The sequence below is a fragment of the Colias philodice genome, chromosome 5 (genome assembly GCF_061535455.1).
Source record: "Colias philodice isolate Cphi_HAF_F1 chromosome 5, ilColPhil1 Martin Lab GWU primary, whole genome shotgun sequence".
Lineage (NCBI taxonomy): Eukaryota > Metazoa > Arthropoda > Insecta > Lepidoptera > Pieridae > Colias > Colias philodice.
In genome coordinates, this window is record NC_143090.1 from 6,317,203 (window position 1) to 6,337,338 (window position 20,136).

At 32.5% G+C, this 20,136-nt stretch overlaps 2 protein-coding genes across 6 annotated transcripts in view; both read left to right on the top strand.

Moving 5' to 3' along the window:
- The window catches only part of LOC149488479 (peroxidase-like), a 51,116-nt gene that overhangs the window by 7,771 nt on the left and 23,209 nt on the right, over positions 1-20,136 (top strand). The window lies entirely within an intron of this gene.
- LOC149488481 (uncharacterized) lies at positions 16,124-17,849 on the top strand. Its single transcript, XM_089695310.1, has 2 exons — positions 16,124-16,135; positions 17,062-17,849. The coding sequence occupies exons 1-2, from the start codon at positions 16,124-16,126 to the stop codon at positions 17,812-17,814; spliced, it is 765 nt and encodes a 254-aa protein (XP_089551436.1). The 3' UTR covers positions 17,815-17,849.

Sequence of the window (20,136 nt, forward strand, 5' to 3'; positions counted from 1 at the left end):
AAGTAGCCTATGTCCTTTTTCGGGTATCAAAATATCTCTATACCAAATGAAAATAAGTTCAGTAGTTAAGGCGTGATTGAGTAACAGACAGACAGACAGAGTTACTTTCGCATTTATAATATTAGTATGGATTTCATCTTAATACAATAAACGTTTGTGTGAATTGCACTGTTTATATTATTAGCGTTGCATTGTAATTAATTCTACAAAGCCTTAGCTCTAGTTTATTCAATCAAATTAGATTAAAATTGAATAAACAAGGAGTGATTGTTACAACATTCTAACGGTTCAGTGAACAGGGACATAAAAGTTACGATACCTATAAAATAAAGCGACAATACAAAACAATGAAAATACATTCATTGATAGCAATAATTAAACTTAATAACAATATTATAAAACACGTTATTATGGCTATTTTGGAGATTATAATATATTTGCAATTTCATTAAAACGTATATGAGTATATTTTATTTTTAACTGAGTTATTATAGATAAATGTTATTACTTATTATGTTAAATTATTGAATATATTTATGAACTAGCTGTGTCTTGCGGTTTTGCCCGCATTGCTCCACTCCTATTGGTATTAGCGTGATTACCTGTGGTGATTACTGATTACCTATTTAATAGCCTATTAGTAGCCTCCTTCGATAAAAAGGCTAACTAAAACCGACAGACCGTAGTTCCTGATATTAGCACGTTCAAAGTTCAAACAAACAAACAAACTCTTCAGCTTTATAATATTAGTAGGTATAGATTTACCAATATCGTTTAGGTGAATTATTATAGGTCATTATTGGTAAAAATTTATAAATTAGTTTTTGTAATAAAATTGCTCTTACAGCGAAAGCCCATTCCAATAAAATACAAAATACATCAATTGTTACAATGATTGCGTGCTCATTACAAATTGAATAATCATTACATACTACCTATAATAGATATTCTCGTTTCAATCAAGCTCACTATTATTCTGCATCGATATTGGTTTGCAACTTGCAACTTCGCTTCCGAAACCTTCCGCGTGCTTTCCCTTCTAATTTCACAACCATTATATCGTTAGTGTCAAACTTCGTTGATAGTTTAACATATTAATGAATATGATTATCATTAATGATAGTATGCAATGTGAATATATAAGTGACATATCACACTAGCGGATTGCGAGCGGTTTCAAAGCGGAGCGGGTGCGCAACGAATACGTTGCGGGCGCGCAACGAACACGCCGCGGTTGCGCAGCGAATTCGTTGCGGACGCGTCATTTTGTATACTCTCGCACAAAAGCCAGCCCTTCCGCCTTGCCTAACTTCCATTCAATATTTCCATCGTTTCTGTAGCACTCAATTTTTTAACCGTACTGTGGAAATGCACTTACTTAACAGTTAACTAAAGATGTAATAACAACTGGAGTTGTTAAAAAAAGGTGCTATAAAATTGAATTACTAGGACTTTTAGAATGTACCATACATTCCAAAAGTATGTAACGACTGACCAGTATAATCTCTCCCATAGCAACGTATGTTATAAAGAGATTTTGTGAACCTAATTATGAGCAAAGTGATAGTGAGTTGCTGGTTGCTTGATAAAATTTTCTATTCACTGCTATTTATCTAATAATAAGATAGCCCTGTTTTAGTTAAGGAGCTTTAACATTTATTTCACTAATGAACTTTCTTAATGAGCAATTAAGTTATCTGATTGCATTTCGACCAAGATTTAATAGATAAAACAATACCCTAAACATTAACATGTTATGAAACTAGTAAAAAATAATGATCTCATAATTATTATACTATCACAAGTTATAAGTAACAACCAGCACGGATTCCATTTTGTTAATGAGTGTACATGACTGCGACGTAAACGTTGCGCATCTGCCACGCGTCCGCAACGAATTCGCTGCGCAACCGCAACGTATTCGTTGCGCACCCGCTCCGCTTTGAAACCGCTCGCAATCCGCTAGTGTGATATGTCACTAATTGAATATACATTGACGGTTTACGGACATGTGTTTTAAGAGGTTGTCTACTAAACTTAGCGTCAAAGAAGAGCGTAGGTAGGGAAGTCGAAGCTTCAAAGTCTAAATATAGATACTGCATTGTGATATTTTGTAAATCTATTAGTAGTTCTCGTAGTAAATGTAACGTGTAATGAAGAGTTAAATATGTCTTAAATTTTTACAATAAATGCATGTCATAAATGTTCTTGGAATTAAGGCTACAAAATATTGTGTGTTATACAATTAATGAACCATTTTTACTATTCTATATGGTAGGATATTAATAAATAGAAAAATAAGGCGTTTATAAAACAACAAAAGTGCTCTCAGCAGAACTTAATAATAATCGTATCTATATAAAATATCACTGTACCAGCAGACTTGATTCCCGAAATGTTTTGCTTTGAGCAATAACACATTCCGTGCCTACTCGTGACAAGAATAACTCTATTTCCAATATCACAGCTTTCTCCATATAAAAGTGCCTCCAGGACCGTAATGTAGAAAATGTGACGCTAAACCGAGCAGCGGACGATGTTAAAGCATAAAAATAGTGTGATATTACATCGTTGATCCTGAGTGATACTTAATTTTTATTAATATACACGGCTTTATCTTGTTATGCTCGAACAAAACAAGCAGAAAAACGTTTGATGAATATTTATATTATATTGTTTAAAAGTCCCTAAATTTACATGTACCTACCCCTTTTATATTATCAATCTGCATAAATTTCAGTCCAAGCACTTCTCGTTTGAATAAAACGTACTTAATCATAATCAAAGTCCTATTAGTATGAGGAATTAACGTAAAATTAAATTTTGATGTTAAAAATATTTTAAACTTGGGCTGGTAAACAGGGTTTTGGCTCGTCTGATGAAAAGCGATCACCTCCTCCTATGCACATTTGCAAAGCTAACCTCTGCAAATGGGTTGCTAGCTTAGTTGGTAGTCTCTAATGGCAAAGGGATAAAGTCAGGATTGATGACGAGAATAAAGGAAAGGACTAAGAAGGGTAAGGGAAAGGATACGGGATCCAGATACAGCATAAAGGATACATTACAAATATTACATTTTATATATTTTATAACTAAAATTGAACAACTTTATTATATAAAACGTACACATTTTATAAGCTAAATCACGTCACACTAACTGAAATTGCGAAATTATCAATTATGCTAATTTTCAACAGTTTAACAGCTGTGTATGGGATATTAGCCAACGTCAGCTGTAATATCCGGCTTAAAGTAGTTGAGGGCTAACATTCTATTGTCTATCAGAAATCCAATTTACGTAGTAAATAGACTGAAAATTAGGTTTCAGCCGATGAAAGATACTTGTTTACTAAACATTGTCATAATTTTGATCCAACTATGCTAATAATCGTAGTTAAAATGTATAGGACAATATCAACGTTATTTAAATGTAATATTCTGCTATTGTAATAATTCAACAATATCTTGACGATTGCCTAAATACATTATTAATATGAAAATGTGTTTTCATAATATCGAATAAGATAAGTGACGAGACTGAATCTGAAACACTGAATAATAAAGTCTGCGTTCAAGCGAATGAATAACGAAAGCGGTTTTTTAAAGAACCATCATAAATATTACAATCTTTATAAAAATGTATAAATCATTGTTTCATATGGAATGGTTTACTTTATCTTGCTAAATGTAAAGTATAATATTTAGAATTCCCTTCAATAATATCGAAGCAAAGCAATCGAAGTTTAAAGGTTGTATTTTGTATATGTTTGAAAACTATGTTGTATAATATTATTATTGTATACTTATGTAACATAACCCTAGTTAATTAACTTTGTTCAAAACTTTATAGCATAAATTATTATGAATTGGTGAATATGATTTTATATATTAAGAAGTTTTTGTTGGAAACAATAGCATTAAATGTTATTAAAGTTGATAATTCAATCAACTACAGTTGATCGAATTATTTGATAAGGCAGGCAAATTTAAACATTACTGAAAGAATACAACCTCTTTTAAATGTGATTTATTAATGGTACGGGAGCCAGGTGCAAATTTAGTTAATTATTTCCTCTCAAGAGATAATTCGTCAGACGCCTCAGAGTATAGTATTATAAAGCCTCGTGAACGTCAGCTGGCGCTCGGTCGGGGGGGTGAGAGGTTGTAGCCTCCCACGCACGTAGGAAAAAAAAATACATTCATTCATTAATTTCCTCTCAGCTAAAAATTTGTCAAATTGTAGCTAACCCAATATCTCAACGAAAAAAAATAATCAGCTGGTTACAACATGGTGTATTATACGTCAGCTGGTGTCTCGAACATGAAAGTTAAATTTAAAGAAAAATTTATTTCCCGTGATTTCCTCTCAAACAAAAATTTACCTGATGATAGCTTATATGTAACTGTGGATAAATATATAGGTCAGCTGGCTGTATCTTGGTAAAAAAACAGTCAGCTGATACGGGAGGCTACAACCGCTCTTCCTCCCAACCGAGCTCCAGCTGACGTTCACGAGGCTTCATAATACTATACTTTGATGCATTTTACTAATTACGGCTTGAGAGGAACTTGGTCATAAAATCTGTTCCTGGCTCCCGTACCATAATATAAAATATTATTAGCCAAGCAGATGCAGATTTTTGTTAGAAATGAACTTATATAGTTATGTTATTGTATAACATTTTAACACTCAGTACTTCATACAAAAATACAAAGTCTAACAAGTAAGTGGAAAATTTTAAGGTGAGGATCATTAATTAATGTCAGAGATCTTTCCCTTCATCATTAGCTACTATTAAGTCTTCTGTGCCTTCATATTACATTTCTATGAGAAAAACTTAAAAATGAACAAGTTCCTTTGTATACATGTTATATTATCTACAACCTAGAATTTACAATTAGGTATTTTTATAACTGATAGAAAACCAGAATGACAATTTTAAATTGTTCGTAATATTTTGTCATGGTCAAAGGTGTTGAATGTTTATTGTGAAATAATAAATATTGACTCGAAGGCTTTTTCATTCGATAAAAATATTTACTAGATTCCAACAAACTAGGCTATAACATTATTTAATCTAAATGTTTAAGATAGCTGTGTCCTGCGGTTTTATCAGCGTATTACTCCGCTCCTGTGGGTCTTAGCGTGATGATATAATACTAGCTTTCCGCCCGCGGCTTCGCCCGCATTCTCAAAGAAAAACCCGCACAGTTCCCGTTCCCGTGGGATTTCCGGGATAAAACCTATGTGTTTATCCAAGTTACCCTCTATATGTGTGCTAAATTTCATGCAAATACATCCAAGGAATAAAAAGTTTCATACAAACTTCTATCCCCTATTTTACCCCTTTAGGGGATGAATTTTCTAAAATCCTTTCTTAGGGGACGCCTACGTTATGACATCTACCTGCATGCCAAATTTCAGCCCGATACGTCCAGCGGTTTGGGCTGTGCGTTGATAGATCACTATATCAGTCACCTTTGAGCTTTATATACATATATATAGCTATATAGCCTATAGCTTTCCTCGAAATAATTTTTCAAATCGGACCAGTAGTTCCTAAGATTAGCGCGTTCAAACAAACAAACTCTTCAGCTTTATAATATTAGTATAGATTGAAAAAAAAACGCCATTTTTTGAAATGATTCAGAAATTTAAGATATAAGAAACGTGAACTTGACTATATTTTCTAGTCACAAATATTCTGTGGATATGTTTAAACAGACAAGGATAAAGCTCTCTATTACGAGTTGGAGACGACACATTTCTTTAGGGATTTTATGCGAAGTGAATCTAAAAAAGTAGACTTTCTGAAGATATTTTGTGAAAATGTCAAGTTTTGTGCTTATGATGTATGTCTTTTAAAGTATAAATAGGTTTTCGGATCACTGGACGTGTAAGAAATGGAAAACGTGACGATGCGAAATTCAAAGTGATTGTCGCGTTTCAGCGATAGCAATATTAAGTGCCTCAAACTCAGATATTATAATAATACTAAATTTAAAGGGTTCCCATCTCATTATTTATTCCCTCGGGCCTCGGTGGAATCAAATAAATATATATTATTTATACAAATATTTTAAAATTTATGATATTCTATAAAAATTAAAATGTTTTATGACAGGATTCTACTTGTATTTCCGTAAAGTATTTAATAATTATTATATATTTCAAAACTTAGTACCGATTTCGTTTTTTTAATGTTAATTTTTTTAATTTAAAAATTGAGTAACATCGGAAATACCTTTCTAAACCACTTATTATACATTTCATTTATGACATGTAACTTATCAACTTTTTCTTGCCTAAGGGACTTAAGACGTGTTTTAAATACTGACCTTGTAATGTCTTGTGGGATCAAAAACCAATCACGGTGAAATAAGGTCGTGACCATTATGTATTGCCCCAGTATCACGTAACTGGTGTTTTCTTACATAACATAACGTTAAAAAGTTATTGACATACCTATCACAGTTTTAAATAGCGTAACGTAAGAATTTACAATTTTTAATTTATGCCTATGATAATTTATACGGATCTGTTTCAAAAATAGAAATATGGTTAGATTAACTTTCTATTTCTTATGCTATGTGTGAATATATCAATAATTAAGATAAGACTAGATAATTAAGAATCAGGAGCAGAATTAAACTCTAATTTTGAAATAAATTTAGGTTGTAGGTACCCGGTCACACTTTTAGGAACTGTCCTGAATCTACATTGTTCTTAACAATTTTATCAAATGGATTAAAAAAAGCGTACATATACTGTTTTTCTGTATGAGTCTCAGAAAGATTTCTATAGAAAACCCAACAATAAAACTGATATTGGCCGAGCAAAATCTAAGAGTATGATTGGATCGGCCGAATGTTACAGTAGAGTATCAATCGATATCTAACAAGCGTGTAACGCAGCTGCTTTTCACAAGTCTATATTTTACACTATAATCTCTTCCCTAGACGATAATATATTAAAGGATTAGATCACGCGTCCTATTTGAGGTTAGCCTTATTCATGTAGCTTTATTACATACACTAGCTGTACCCGCGAATTTACCCGCTGTGCTCCGCTCCTGTCTTAGCGTGATGATATAAAGCCTATAGTATTCGTCGATAAATGGGCTTTCTAACACCGAAATAATTTTTCAAATCGGACCAGGTTCCTGAGATTAGCGCGTTCAAACAAACAAACAAATTCTTCAGCTTTATAATATTATAAGTATAGATATAGATTATGGATTTGTTTCATGACTATTACGTATAAAAACAATGGATTGCGTTAAAGAAAACGTGCAACTTAACACAATTCCTAGAAATATATCGTGGAAATGAAACAAGGGTTCACGCGAAGGCATTGTAAAGAAAGTTAATTATAGAACACTACTGTAATGTGATGTGATATAGATAAATAAGAAGGAATTTATTTAACAAATTATCGATATGTTATTAAATTATAATTTAGAAATAAGCGAATAAACGAATTTTCCTGGGATTTCTCTAATTACTAATTAATATTTCTCATATTTTATTTGTTTATTTTATACCACATTTCTTTGTCAAAATCTGGTATAATTAATTTATAAGACCATGAGAACGGTTTTTTTTTGTAATTGATTCGTTGAAAATTTGTTTTAGCTCTGTAACTTCACTGCCTCAGAACTAGGACAATTTTCAGCCGCATTAACTCTCATTTAAGTGACATTTATTTTATTAAACTTTGTTCGTTCGGCAAATGAAATAATCAATTCCCAATGGCCTACTGCGTCGTTTGGCAAATTAGCGCGAAAAGCACGTTGGAAAGTAATAACTATAAATTTTATATCGCACTAGCTTACCGCCCGCGGCTTCGCCCGCGCAGTCAAAGAAAAACCCGCATAGATTTCCGGGATAAAACCTATCCTATGTCCTTTCGCGGGTATCAAAATATCTCTATACCAAATTTCATGCAAATTGGTTCAGTAGTTAAGGCGTGATTGAGTAACAGACAGACAGACAGAGTTACTTTCACATTTATAATACTAGTATGGAAGTATGGATATCGAATTAAGAATATTATGATAAACTCATATATTATTATGTCTCCCTGTGCCTTGTAGTTGCAGCGATCAAAACACACTGTCCTTGGACACTCACTTAGAATTAAAATTATTTTAGTAGTTCAAAGTTTGAAGAATATACTTAGTATGGATATGTGCAATGTTCCGGTCATATTTCATAGGACTTAGCCATAATTGACAACATATGCATGGTTTTACCCTTCTGCGAATATGTATAGAATGTAGATGTTAACAAGATACGCATATACCTTATTCTGTAATATCTTTTGACCCACCATTATGGTTATGTATGCTTCCGAGGGTTGTATTAATAACGAAACTTATAAGATATGTATTTCAAGTTGATCCTTCAAAGTTTTGTGTGCCGAATATGATAAAACGAATGACTTGATCTCATATTATTTTCTTTTATAAATAAAAGGTGTTAAATATTCAAGGAAAATAAACACATATTATTTGAATGTATTTATGTTAAATATTTACATTATCTATGACATAGGTAAATATAATGTAACCGATACTGATTTGGTACCTATGTTTATCGTCTGTTTAACAGCCTGAGAGGAAAGCTATTTATTAAAATTGTCGGAGTAACCACATTCGCGCGATAACATGATAATAAACACGCGAGCGAACCCGCCAGCGGGAAGCTAGTAAGTAATTACAATATAAACTGAAATTTTGTGACAGTATTTTTTCACGATTGCCCAAAAATACTATCCGAAAGCAAGATTGTATGATCGTTGAACATTGCAAAGCTTTTAAAAAGCAAATCTTTACTAATATTAATATGTATTTTAAAGCTGAAGAGTTTGTTTCTTTGTTTGTATGAACGCGCAAATCTCGGGAACTACTGGTCCGATTTGAAAAATTCTTCCGGTGTACTTCCAATAGTCCATTAATCGGGGAAGGCTATATTATATTATAATATCATCACGCTAAGACCAACAGGAGCGGAGCACTGCGGGTGAAACCGCGGGGCACAGCTAGTAGGTAATAAAATCTTGAAAGCTAAGTCAATTAATTTTATAGCTTAATTTTATAACAATACCTAATGAAACATTTTTTTTGTGCAAGTGTGAACTTCTTATTAAATCTTACTAGATATTATACATTTGTATACCTAATATGTAGTAAGTAACTAAGAAGGTAAAGAACAATCCGACTTCTGTATTGATATAATAATATTATGATTGCTTTGCACTTATGTATGTAATTAAATAGTTATTGCTCACAGTATAAAATACGTTTATGAGTTTCTGTTTATAGTGTGATTTATGACTAATGACTTTCGTAATTGAAGAAATGTTTTGCATTCAACCGCTGGTAAAAATAAATAATTTTACTATTTGTAAATGTTATTGTTATTTATAAAATGATGAATAATATTTCTTTTGATCAGAAATATGTGTTAGTATTTCAATAAAGAGATTAGTTTAGTTCTAAAACAGGTGGCCGAAACGAAGATCTTTCTTTTATCAATAAGGCCACCCCTCTGTGTAATTTTTATTTTTGAAATATTTATCTTTAAACATATTTTAGGTAATGACTTAATGAGTAGCAGAGTGCGTAAACAGAATTTCCTTTGAATTAAATCACTTTGTTACGGCATTGTAATTATATTTAACGGTTACAGTTTGTGAGAAACACAAATTCTGGAGTTCCGGACTCATGAGTATTAATTTAATTTAAACGCCTGTTTAATTAATATGTTATTCCTGGTAGAAGTGGCATGACTGCCACTTCTACCAGGAATAACAGCTGACGCTGTTATGACTAAAATAACGAAGGAGGAATTTGTTTATAAACATTGTTAATACACATATATAGTAGCGAAACTCCCTGAAAAACGTTCGAATTGTCGATACAAGTCAATAATTGTATGTTTGTGTGAGTGAGCCGTTTTAAAAGTTTTGTAGGAAGTTTTGCTACTGTTCGTATTCTTTTTGCTGGGATTGAAATTAGGCGAGAAAATTAAACATTGTATGCATCGCTTTGGTTTCAATTTTTTAAGAACAACAGCATGCCGTAAGAATAAAAATATCGATGTCACATAATATACCAAGAAGCATTTACCTAGACCGCAAAAATACGTGTTGATGATGTTGGTGATAATTTTAACTTATTTTATAATTGCAGACTGATATAAATCTATTGCTTATGAAGATATAAATATGGTAGTCCTTGTGCTACATTATAATTATGCAATTTAAATATGTATTTAGTTAAATTTAAGTTAGCAATCCGCCCCGCTTCGCCCGTGGAAACGCCAACGGCGAAAAAAAGAGAACTCGGCCTAGTAGTTCCTGAGATTAGAGCGTTCAAACAAAAAACTGAACTTCAGCTTTATATTTGATACTTTACTTTCTCTACGATATTCTTTGTATCTAAAGTCGTTTCTTAATTGTTAATGCATTTATGGTTCATAACCAAGACAAGGATAAGAAAATATATTATGTATATCTTAAACATCGTCCATAATCGGAGAGTAGGTACCTACACCAAGCTTACTCCCTTTTATGTTAAGTTAATGGACAATATTCATAAATTGTTATGTATATTTGGTCAGTAATAACTTTGATATTGTTAGAAGAATGAGATAAACAGGAAAAGTGCAATAATAATTTATACATATATCTAAAATCTACATGATTTTTCTTTTGAGACATGAGAAATATTTTATAAATAAATAATTCCTCTATTGTACATGCTTTATGTGTTTGGTTTTGGTTTCATTATATTATAATATACATATATCTTAATAGATAGGATAAAAAATAATCATTAAACGTAATCTAAAATTAAACAACAGGCCATAGAGAAGTCAACATAAATTGGCAAATAAATTATATTAGCTAAATAAATGCGCTGAAATTAAGAAATATACATCAATTTAATCTAAATGTAAAATAGAAGGAAAGCGTAATTTTACCTTGTCCCTGAAACTGACACTCATTATTCTATATCCATCTGATTTTCCTCAATAAGGCTCTGAAAAAATATAAAAACATTATTCTAAATTAAAAAAGGAATTTTAACTCTTGAAATAAAATAAAAATGGTACTATATTTGAAATTAATTTAAAAAAATTATTGCAAGAAACGAGTTGCTCTATGCTTTATTTCGGGATTTGCATTGTGTTTGAAAATACAGTCAGTACAATTTTTGGTTTTCTAATATATATTATTTAAATTGTACATAGTCGGAAAGATTTATCGATTAGGTACGTGCACTATAAACTAAACGTGTTTCAACTATTTGTAAGTACATAGGTACCTAACTGGAACCAAAACATGCTTTGATTAATGTATTAACATATTTTATAATTAAGCGATTGGTACAATCTAAAACGCGTCTAAATCTAGAATATTTAAATCAAAACCATACACCCAGTTTTTGTAAATTATATATCAATGTTTAACTTTTAAACACTCTGGAGGAAAAGGATTTTGCACTGATGTTGTACATACGATTACAGAACCTAAGCTTGTGGGTAAATGTGTCACAGCCTGCTTTTCCCACGATCATGATAATATCAATTGAATTATACACAATACTGTGAATGGCTTGCAATACGTCATTATGTACCTACTATTGAAAATTAATCATTTTTTAATTAATTAGTAAACAAATGTTTAAATACTTCAATACGTCTTGATAGTGACAATGCAATATTTTTAACAACAACGCTCTTATGTTAAAAAGAAGGAATGAAGTGTAATAAAATTGTAAATATTCATTTTCATTGTGAAAGAAAACGAAGGTAGATACTTAGGTAGGTACTGTTCGCATACCTATAATCTATGAATGGAGTCTGAAACTTGGCATGATGATACCCATCCGAGTGAATAATATGACCCTGTAATATTTATTTACAATCCAACCTAATTTTCTAATAATTAAATAAAAATCGGATTATGTGATAAGCTGCTCTAAAATTCAAATTCAAATTCAAATTATTTTATTTGTCATAATTGTGGTAATACAAGGTCACATGATTTAATAAATAAAATAGTCCACACAACTCTTTGACTTTCGTTTCCAGAAGCCATGACTAACAACGAATAGCTCGGACCGATTTGCCATGCTTCTTAAAGGTTAACCTCGTGTATTATTATAAAAGGTTACGATAAATAGTTTATTGTCCCGTTATCATATTACTATGTGCTTTCTATATTCAGAAAGGATTCAATTTGCTCACGGATAGTTGGGTTTTACGATTGTTAGAAGACGGGTTGACCCACAATAAAAATATAGCCTACTAGTTTTCCGCCCGCGGCTTCGCCCGCGCAGTCAAAGAAAAACCCGCATAGTTCCCGTTCCCGTGGGATTTCCGGGATTGCGTCATTTTCCCGGGATAAAAAGTAGCCTATGTCCTTTCTCGGGTATCAAAATATCTCCATACCAAATTTCATGAAAATTGGTTCAGTAGTTTAGACGTGATTAAGTTACAGACAGAGTTACTTTCGCATTTATAATATTAGTATGGATGGCACTCCTGAATAGTGTATAGCTTTCTGCCAGTGAAATTATTTTCACCATCACCTATAGGCCAGTGGAAATTAACATTAAATTCGCAAAGCACGATGTAGATTTGAATTTTTGGTATGTTGTTTGGATCAGTTAGGGTGATGTAAATCCCAATTTGCAACTTCGAAAAAGTTGTGCTCGCTGCGCACCACGTGATAAACTGCGAAAATTTTGGACTTTTTTCACTTTTTGCTCTAAAAGTCATAAACTATGCGTTTCCGACAAGTATGATTCAGTACATAAATTAAGGTTATTAAATTTGCAACAATTTAAGCCTAACCGCAGCTCTCTAAACCTTATAACGACTAAACTGTGGCCATTCGAAGATGGTTCATTTTTCCGGAAATATTGAAATTTTTAGTTTTGCTCCCGTTTGAAGCAAAATATTGGCAAAAACCGCTCGTTCTATGAGAAGTTCGTATAATAAAGTTGTAGTGCATTTAATTTTCTTTCATTAGAGCATAGAACAAAGTCTGTGAGACAAATAGTTCACTCACAATATCTGAAAAACAAAAAGAAGGTAGAAATAGATTTTTAAAGAATTGAAACTGAGAGCATATAAAATCATAAAAAGAATAATACTTTTTCATTTGCAGGATAGGTAATTAACAAAATTACAAAATTTGGGAAAGTAGGAAAAAAGATTATACGCAAATAATAAACTGCGAAAATTTTGGACTTTTTTCACTTTTTGCTCTAAAAGTCATAAACTATGCGTTTCCGACAAGTATCATTCAGTACATAAATTAAGGTTATTAAATTTGCAACAATTTAAGTCTAATTAAAGCTCTCTAAATCTTAAAGCGACTAAACTGTGGCCATTCGAAGATGGTTCATTTTTCCCGAAATATTGAAATTTTTAGTTTTGCTCCCGTTTGAAGCAAAATATTGGCAAAAACCGCTCGTTCTATGAGAAGGTCGTATAATAAAGTTGTAGTGCATTTAATTTTCTTTCATTAGAGCATAGAACAAAGTCTGTGAGACCAATAGTTCACTCACAATATCTGAAAAACAAAAAGAAGGTAGAAATAGATTTTTAAAGAATTGAAACTGAGGGCATATAAAATCATAAAAAGGATAATACTTTTTCATTTGCAGTATAGGTAATTAACAAAATTACAAGGTAATTAAATTTGCAACAATTTAAGCCAAACCGCAGCTCTCTAAACCTTATAACAACTAAGCTGTGGCCTTTCAAAGATAGTCAGTTTTTCCCGAAAATTTCAAATTTTTAGTTTTGCTCCCGTTTGAACCAAAATATTGGCAAAAACCGCTCGTTCTATGAGAAAGTCGTATAATAAAGTTGTAGTGCATTTAATTTTCTTTCATTAGAGCATAGAACAAAGTCTGTGAGACAAATAGTTCACTCACAATATCTGAAAAACAAAAAGAAGGTAGAAATAGATTTTTAAAGAATTGAAACTGAGGGCATATAAAATCATAAAAAGGATAATACTTTTTCATTTGCAGGATATGTAATTAACAAAATTAAATTTTCTACAACTTTATTTTATGACCTTCTCATAGAACGAGCGGTTTTGCCAATATTTTGGTTCAAACGGGAGCAAAACTAAAAATTTGAAAATTTCGGGAATAACTGACTATCTTTGAAAGGCCACAGCTTAGTTGTTATAAGGTTTAGAAAGCTGCGGTTAGGCTTAAATTGTTGCAAATTTAATTATCTTTGTAATTTTGTTAATTACCTATCCTGCATATGAAAAAGTATTATCCTTTTTATGATTTTATATGCCCTCAGTTTCAATTCTTTAAAAATCTATTTCTACCTTCTTTTTGTTTTTCAGATATTGTGAGTGAACTATTTGTCTCACAGACTTTGTTCTATGCTCTAATGAAAGAAAATTAAATGCACTACAACTTTATTATACGACTTTCTCATAGAACGAGCGGTTTTTGCCAATATTTTGGTTCAAACGGGAGCAAAACTAAAAATTTCAATATTTCCGGAAAAATGAACCATCTTCGAATGGCCACAGTTTAGTCGTTATAAGGTTTAGAGAGCTGCGGTTAGGCTTAAATTGTTGCAAATTTAATTACCTTGTAATTTTGTTAATTACCTATACTGCAAATGAAAAAGTATTATCCTTTTTATGATTTTATATGCCCTCAGTTTCAATTCTTTAAAAATCTATTTCTACCTTCTTTTTGTTTTTCAGATATTGTGAGTGAACTATTGGTCTCACAGACTTTGTTCTATGCTCTAATGAAAGAAAATTAAATGCACTACAACTTTATTATACGACCTTCTCATAGAACGAGCGGTTTTTGCCAATATTTTGCTTCAAACGGGAGCAAAACTAAAAATTTCAATATTTCGGGAAAAATGAACCATCTTCGAATGGCCACAGTTTAGTCGCTTTAAGATTTAGAGAGCTTTAATTAGACTTAAATTGTTGCAAATTTAATAACCTTAATTTATGTACTGAATGATACTTGTCGGAAACGCATAGTTTATGACTTTTAGAGCAAAAAGTGAAAAAAGTCCAAAATTTTCGCAGTTTATCACGTGGTGCGCAGCGAGCACAACTTTTTCGAAGTTGCAAATTGGGATTTACATCACCCTAACTGATCCAAACAACATACCAAAAATTCAAATCTACATCGTGCTTTGCGAATTTAGGGTTTTTTAGTGTCGATTTCTACTGGCCTACTAAGATTACGCTCTACAAACATACAAAGTTAGATACTTTACTTTTTTATAATATTATATATGGATTCTTATTATACATAATGTTAGTTTTATCTCATAATTAATGGTATATTAAACTATTAATGAATACGTTGCATACTGGATTAAACAGAGAAGATGAATTATTATCCTGCTATTTAAGCCGGTGTTTGTCTGTGTACCTATATGGCTAAGACAGGATAAAATTAAACTGTAAAGAAATGTCGCATAAGTATTATACCTACATACAGATGACTGTTAATTTTTTCTTCAATCAAAGAAATTTCTTTGGGAAGTGTTTGCTTCATGATTAAATGACTCTGTTGATGGATGATCTTAACTGAAGATCTAATAAGGAATTGAGGAAATAGCCTTGAGGAGTGCGATAAAAACTTCAGGGTTTGGAGATTACGCAAGTTTATATCTTAATGCAACCAAATTAGGATAAAAATTGTCCAAATAAAGCCGAGGGAATTTGTTTTACAAAGTTTCAATTACTGATCGCAGCGCTCCGCTGAAACTGGGTCTTAAAGTTCTATTACATTCTTAGTCGGTATCTAATTACTTTATATGGTACTTTTGGGAGTTTAATGCTTTTAACTGTACCGATGTTGTACTGTAAATTTATTTTTATGATGGTTTACGTAATAGGTTTTGGGGGAATTATTTTTCTTTTGAAATTTATATGTTTATTCCAGTTATTGCTCTTTTATGAGTTCGGTGGTTATATTAAAATTATTTTAAATAGTAATTTATCTATACTATAAATTAATACAAAAATATGTCTCGCTTATTTTTACATCCGTCTTCAATTATGGTATAGTTTTGTATGAACTATTAAACACGAAGAATGCCACGATACGTAATACCTTTTGGGATCACAAAGGAGAGTGGGTAACGTCAGATATCGAGATAAGCCCATAATTATGGTCGTGATAAATAAGATAATAGTGACGGTTTCCATAGTTTAAGTGCGACCTTAAGTGGAGGGCGAGCTAAGACAAACACCAATTGTAATGATAACTAGGTCACGTCTTGCATTGACGTATTTTTACAAGTGACTCATTTGTGTATTGCAGGAAATAATTTATTATGCTCGATGCTTTTAGTTATTAAATTTTCTTTCAATTTTATATTTTTTTTTTTCTTTCAATTTTGATAGTCGGTAATAAATAAAAATACACACACAAATAGATCATCCAAATATCAGTAGTATTTGCTATAAAAGCAGATTAAGGCAGATTATTTACGACAAATCTAAATCCTTATCGATGATTTGATGTTCAATGATTGTTATTCTAAGCGCCACCCGATCGTCGAGTATCGGAATCTTTATGGTACTTCCGCGAATAATGGATATTCAAATTGAGTAGATAGACCATTTTTTACGAAGAGTCCTATGGAGACTTAAGGGAAACAATCTTAAATAACTCAAACGAGAAATGTATAGGCTTTTGTTAATCAAAAAAAAAAACCGTTTACAGCTTGTTAATTTTTACTTAATTAATTCCTATACTCTTGACAAGTCTTAATTATGAAATTTTCATTTTATTTTAATTTTCTTCTTGCAATTATTGTATATTTTTTTTAATTAAATCTGGCAAGCATAGAATAACCTGCGAAAAATTAATTTATCTATATGTCGCTAGCTAAAATATTAAATGAAGCTCGTAATGAAATTCCTATCATGCTCAACTTGAGATTAATGTCTACTTGATTCCTAAAATAAATATTTAGATTTACCTTAATTGACGTTGTTTGGATTATATCAAATTTATTAACACTTAGTTCAACCCAAAAAAGACACAAGTTTGCGCGTTTACCACCAAAAAAACTCCCTTCGTCGTGTCTCCAGTTTTTCAAGGCATTCCCACCAGAGTCTCAGCCAGCATTAGTATACTTGGAGTCGAAATATCGAATGATGTCCAGTTTCGTTGTCATCTGGAAGGAAAAGCTAAGCTAGCCTCCCAAAAACTTGGTGTGCTCTGTAGAGCGGGACAGTATTTCACACCCGGCCAACGCCTACAACTTTACAAGGCTCAAGTCAGGCCGCACATGGAATACTGTTCCCATCTCTGGGCCGGAGCACCCAAGTATCAGCTCCTTCCTTTTGACCGAATCCAGCGACGAGCTATACGATTAGTGGACGACCCTCGTATTACTGATCGGCTGGACTCTTTGGCTCTCCGTAGAGATGTTGCATCTCTCTGCGTATTTTACCGCATCTACCACGGCGAATGCTCTGACGAACTGTTCGGAACATTACCGGCTGCTGAATTTCACCATAGAACTGCTCGCCACAAGTTGAAATATCACCCTCAACATCTGGACACTTGGCGCTCTTCCACCGTGCGATTTAGGAGGAACTTTCTTCCACGCACCACTCCTCTGTGGAACGATCTCCCGAGCTCAGCATTTCCGGACAGATACGACTTAGGGTACTTCAAAAAGAGAGCGTACTCTTCCCTAAAAGGCCGGCAACACACCTGCAACCGTACAGGTCTTGTGGGTGATTATGGGCGGCGCCAATCATCGTATTAATCCGGTGACGCGCCAGCTCGTTTGCCCGCTAATACATAAAAAAAAAAAAAAACTTAGGAGCAAAAATTATACTTTAAATTTTTATTAGATACTTATAAGATAATAATAATTTTAATATTTCAGAGGGATTCATTTGTTCTCTATGTTATTTAATTCATGAACCGACTATTATTATACTTTACGAGAAGTTGGTGTCGATTTATTTATTTATTTACTTTATTTATACTACTTGTAGAAAAATAAATAAATCGGAACAAAAGCCATAAAACAAATGTTAAGAAATCTGAAGTATTTTTCTAGCGCCACTCTATTTCATAATGTTATCTTTTGCAACCGTACGTATTACTCTAAATTGTAATTAATTTATCATCCGATTAAATTGACAAGAATGTTGTTGACGTGGGACGTAAAGTAAATTCAAGTTTTGCATCAAAATGGTTCGAATTCTCCTCGCGTTTAAAGTAACTATACTAAACTAGGAATATTCAATTGGGCTAGTCATCCAAGGTGTATAAGAAATATATAAATGAAGTATAAACTTCTTCAGGCTCGTTGATAGTAAAATATCAAGGGCGCGTCATGGCATCACCGTCACGTCATTGAGTAAGGCGACGATATTGCTATCTTTTAATCTTGTCACTTCTCACACGTGTGCTCAACACACACGCTCTTTTTTATTTTCAGTTGATATGCATATTTTAATTTATTACAAACAATTTTTAATTATTTCTTGGTTAACATTAATTGAAGTAGTTAACAAGTAATAATAACTATCATAAAAATTGATACAAGGTAAATAAAAAAATAATAAGTTGTAACTACTTGTGCTCTATGAAATCAAGCGTAATTGCAATATTTTTTCCTTTCAGTTATTATTATTAATTCAATTGTTGAATCTATAACCTTGTATTTTGTTTGAATACAAATTATTTTAGCAACTCAGGTGTGAAAATAAACGGGCATAAAACACTTCAAGATAATTTCATATTTTTTAAATTTAATAACTATCGACCCGCCCGCTTCGCACGACACACGTTATTAGTGACGGAATTTATTTGTAAGGCTTATTATAAGGTTACACATTATAATATATTTCTTATATCAAAGATTATCGCGATAAAAAATGGCCAATGGGAATACGTACTTAGCTAATATAATTGTCTAGGTATATTATTCATTATTAACCAATATTATTTCAGTAGATTGTAATCTCCTTTGCATGAAAAAAATAATTAAAAGCAACATTATTGGGAACGTAAAATCTTTCAATCGTGATTGGAGCTTTAGAAGAATTAGTATATTTTATCAATGGAACAGGAATTTAATTAAAAAAGCCAAGCCAATGAATGTATAATACAATAGATATGTATATTGTATATTGTATAAGAAAAAAATAATAAAAATGTGGCCATACATAAATTTTTGAATTACATAATATAACTGTAACCGTGAATTTGTACTTAATAGTAAATAATTACTACTATATACGTCACGATAGAAAGTGTGCAGAACAGGATAACATGACGGAGCTAAAAATAACATGTGTTAGGTTCATAGCATTTTTAAAAATCCTCTTTTCAATTCCTTCGCCTCACTGTGTTTTGTGAAAAATAATCTTTAAAGACCTTTATGTATACATTCTTTATAAACAATTACAATGGAAGTGTATCATGGGAGAACAGGTTTTCTCGGAACTTGTGCGAGTTCCCCGAGGGCTGATTTTCTCTTTTAGTATCGAGAGAATTAAGCTGTCTGAATACTAAGCTGAGGGCTAAATGCTGTCTTTACGCGTGACGTTGTAAGGGACTTTGATTGAAACGCTTGAGTTCCTACTGTGTAATGTATGCCTGTTACAGAACATTTAACCAACCTTAACTTGAGTCTTATACGCCTAATTCCATGCATTATCTATTCATATATTAATACTTAGGGCCGGCGCCCACTGCCGGCACGGCACGGCATGGCACGGCAGAGCATCCCGCGGCGTGCAATGGCATCCCGCGGCGTGCAGTGGCATCCCGAGGCATTCAGTGGCATGCCGTAGCATCCTGCTAAAAGCCCAGCCACTCTGGCATCCATCAGTTTTGCTCCGCGCTAATGCTGCATAAGTTTCAACCTTATTTCAACAAGCTAGTAATCATAATTACTCGACCCCAAAGTGACGCATACGCCTCGCGGGATGCAATGGCGCGCCGCGGCATCCCTTAGAATGAAACAGCAAGACACGTCATGCCACCGCATCCCGCGGCGTGCCACGTCATGCTGTAGCATCCTGCAACACGTCGCGGCATCGTGGCATCGAAATAAAGTAACTTGAATTCT